Here is a 2,729-nt window from a genome sequence, read left to right on the forward strand (position 1 = left end):
TGCAGCTTCTGTTTTCAAACGGGGCTGTTTGCGGTTCCCGCTCAAAATGCTTTGTGCTGTTTATTACTTTATGCATTATTCATTCATTCATACAACTTTATTTCCAGAATCAAGGTCCATCAGCAAAACACACAATACAAAGCAGTACAATGACATTTTAAAAAGGCAGTTATACCAATGCTTTCTCGTTGGTGACTGATGGCACCACAGTAAGCCTAGGATTTGACAACAGCATTATAATAGCATGCTGTGAATTATCCAACCAGCAAATAAATTTATACATTACATTTCTCATTAAAGCCTGAAAGCATTGTGCTTTTGCCTTACAGAACAGATCACTTGCATTGCTTCATCTTGGTGTTTTCAGCAGGATCCTCAGTCATTGTAAGCAACCTAAAGCTTACATAGTCTTTCTTTTTAAACTTAACCCACAAGGGAGCAGTATAAAAATATGTACTATATGCTCTAAAAAGGTTTATCTTTACCTGATCCAAACACATTTATCATGTTCTAAGCAACATGTTTGCTTGAGCACATGGGTCACAGAAGCGGGGGTCCGCCCGGGCCCTGGTTACTTTTGAGGTCTGCTACAAATATGACATAAGCTACAAAAATACATAGGCTATAGGCTCATATGTATGCACGAGAAAAGATTGCGATCTCGATTCAAACACACGCTATCTTATTCCTAAATGACGATTCCGCTGTCTATTAAACCTTTGAAAACACAACCACATCGGAATATTTAAACCTGCTTTCGCCCAGCCTCTGATCCAGAGACAGCAGCCCTCATCATGCAAGCTTTATGTTTGAAACAGCTTCACATACACAGTATTGCAAACATCAAATAATGAAGTATTGGGATAAAATGTTATACTCCGGATATAGACTGGTGTTGCGGCTGCCAATATCAAAATGAGTAATTGACTTTTGGAACTAATGTTACGCTTCAAATATAGATTGTACATGTTACATTATGCCATTAAGTGACGACCAGTGACTGTTAAAATGTATTTGATGTCTGAATCATTCATAAAAGAGGATCGTTCAACAACTTGATGAAAACAATTCTTCATTCACTTATTTCAAATGATTTTTACATAATGAATTCATTTCAATTAATACATATTTTAAAGACTAATTGATAATATTTTAGACATTTATAAATAGATCCATTTATAAAATTAAATAAAACATTTTGTCAGAAACTCAAGTAAACTAGCCTACATATCTTGTTTGGTTGTGTAGTGTTTTGTTTTCAGAATCGAAGCCCAAACCCCAGATGTATATACATTAAGAATAACTAACTTCTAAACAGTCAACTTCAACCTTTTTATTTATCAGTCCAACTTTTATGCCACAAGGTCTATCACACAAACACTAACACAGCCTTTATACGTTTCCTACTAACAAGATTGTATTTATTGGTTATACAATGTTTTTTTTTGTGTGTGTAAATAGTTGTAAAATAATCACCAGCTGTTGATTTTATTTGTGGTTATTCACGCTGTTAGTGTAATTATTTGGTTGATCTCTTTTATTTTAAAGTTTGTATGGCTTATCAATATGATAGAAACAAACTAAAAGAAAAGCACTCTCTATCAGATGACGTAGGTGGCTCTTAAAAGAGCCTTTGTGTGCTGCTTTTAAACGAGCGTGCCAGTCGCCCATTGGTTTAGAGCGTTGTAAGATTTTAAACCAATCACTGAACTTCCCTCCAACACCCACCGCCAAAGCCACGCCTCCACAGCTGGCGCGCGGATTGTGCTGAATTTAGGACTAAACACATGACAGAAAACATGAAATTGTTATGGGGGTTTGAATAAGGTTTTTAAAAATATCAATGCAAAAACAATAGTAAATAGTGTTTTTAACCTAATTAAATTTAGATCAATGATACATTAAAGCTGTTCATATTAATAAACGTGAATAACTTAAAAAAAAAAAACATTAGCAGTCGAGGTAAACTGAGACACTCTTATAAAAGTTTACTTCTACTAAGAGTTTGATCTTTCTTTCGAGTTTCTGGGTGGCTCTGAAAAGAGCCGTTGGGGAATAAGACAGTAGATTTTTATTTCTTTTTGGGAGCTGCCTTTTTAGGCTTGGTAGCTTTAGGCTTTGCCGCCTTGGGTTTGGCAGTCTTGGCCTTCTTGGGGCTCTTGGCTGCCTTTTTGGGGCTCTTTGCTGCTTTCTTGGGCGCTGCGGGCTTCTTTGCTTTCTTGGGGCTCTTCGTCGTCTTCTTAGCGGCTGCAGCGGGTTTCTTGGCCTTCTTGGGCGATTTTTTAGCCGCGGGCTTCTTGGCAGCAGCGGGTTTCTTGGCCGCGGGCTTCTTGGCTTTAGGAGCAGCTTTCTTGGCCGGTTTCTTCTTGGTCTCGACTGGCTTCTTGCTGATCTTGAAGGAGCCGGAGGCGCCGGTCCCTTTGACCTGCAGCAGGGTGCCTTTAGTCACCAGGCTCTTGATGGCGAGCTTGACGCGGGAGTTGTTCTTCTCCACGTCGTAGCCGCCGGCGGCGAGAGCTTTCTTCAGGGCTGCGAGGGACACGCCGCTCCTCTCCTTGGACGCGGACACGGCTTTAACGATCAGCTCACCGACGCCTGGACCTGCTTTCTTGGCTTTGGCAGCGGACTTCTTCTTGGGCGCTTTGGCCGGCGGGGCGGCAGCAGCTGGAGCGGTTTCTGCCATCTCTCTGAGCGGAGTTACAGTCTTTCAAACACTGAGTTCAATGAGT

The 2,729-nt window shown here is 40.4% G+C and overlaps 1 protein-coding gene across 1 annotated transcript; it reads right to left on the reverse strand.

Annotated features, from left to right (window-relative positions):
• Positions 1–2,055: 2,055 nt before the first annotated feature.
• LOC107752678 (histone H1-like) lies at positions 2,056–2,707 on the reverse strand. The gene has a single exon (XM_016568706.1). The coding sequence runs from the start codon at positions 2,681–2,683 to the stop codon at positions 2,072–2,074; it is 612 nt and encodes a 203-aa protein (XP_016424192.1). The 5' UTR covers positions 2,684–2,707; the 3' UTR covers positions 2,056–2,071.
• Between the last annotated feature and the right edge of the window lie 22 nt (positions 2,708–2,729).

The sequence above is a fragment of the Sinocyclocheilus rhinocerous genome, unplaced genomic scaffold (genome assembly GCF_001515625.1).
Source record: "Sinocyclocheilus rhinocerous isolate Xijiao unplaced genomic scaffold, SAMN03320098_v1.1 scaffold1945, whole genome shotgun sequence".
In the NCBI taxonomy this organism is placed as follows: domain Eukaryota; kingdom Metazoa; phylum Chordata; class Actinopteri; order Cypriniformes; family Cyprinidae; genus Sinocyclocheilus; species Sinocyclocheilus rhinocerous.

What these genes read in the sequence shown, in the direction of transcription:
- LOC107752678 (XM_016568706.1), bottom strand. Translation starts at nt 2,683, where the DNA reads ATGGCAGAAACCGCTCCAGCTGCTGCCGCCCCGCCGGCCAAAGCGCCC.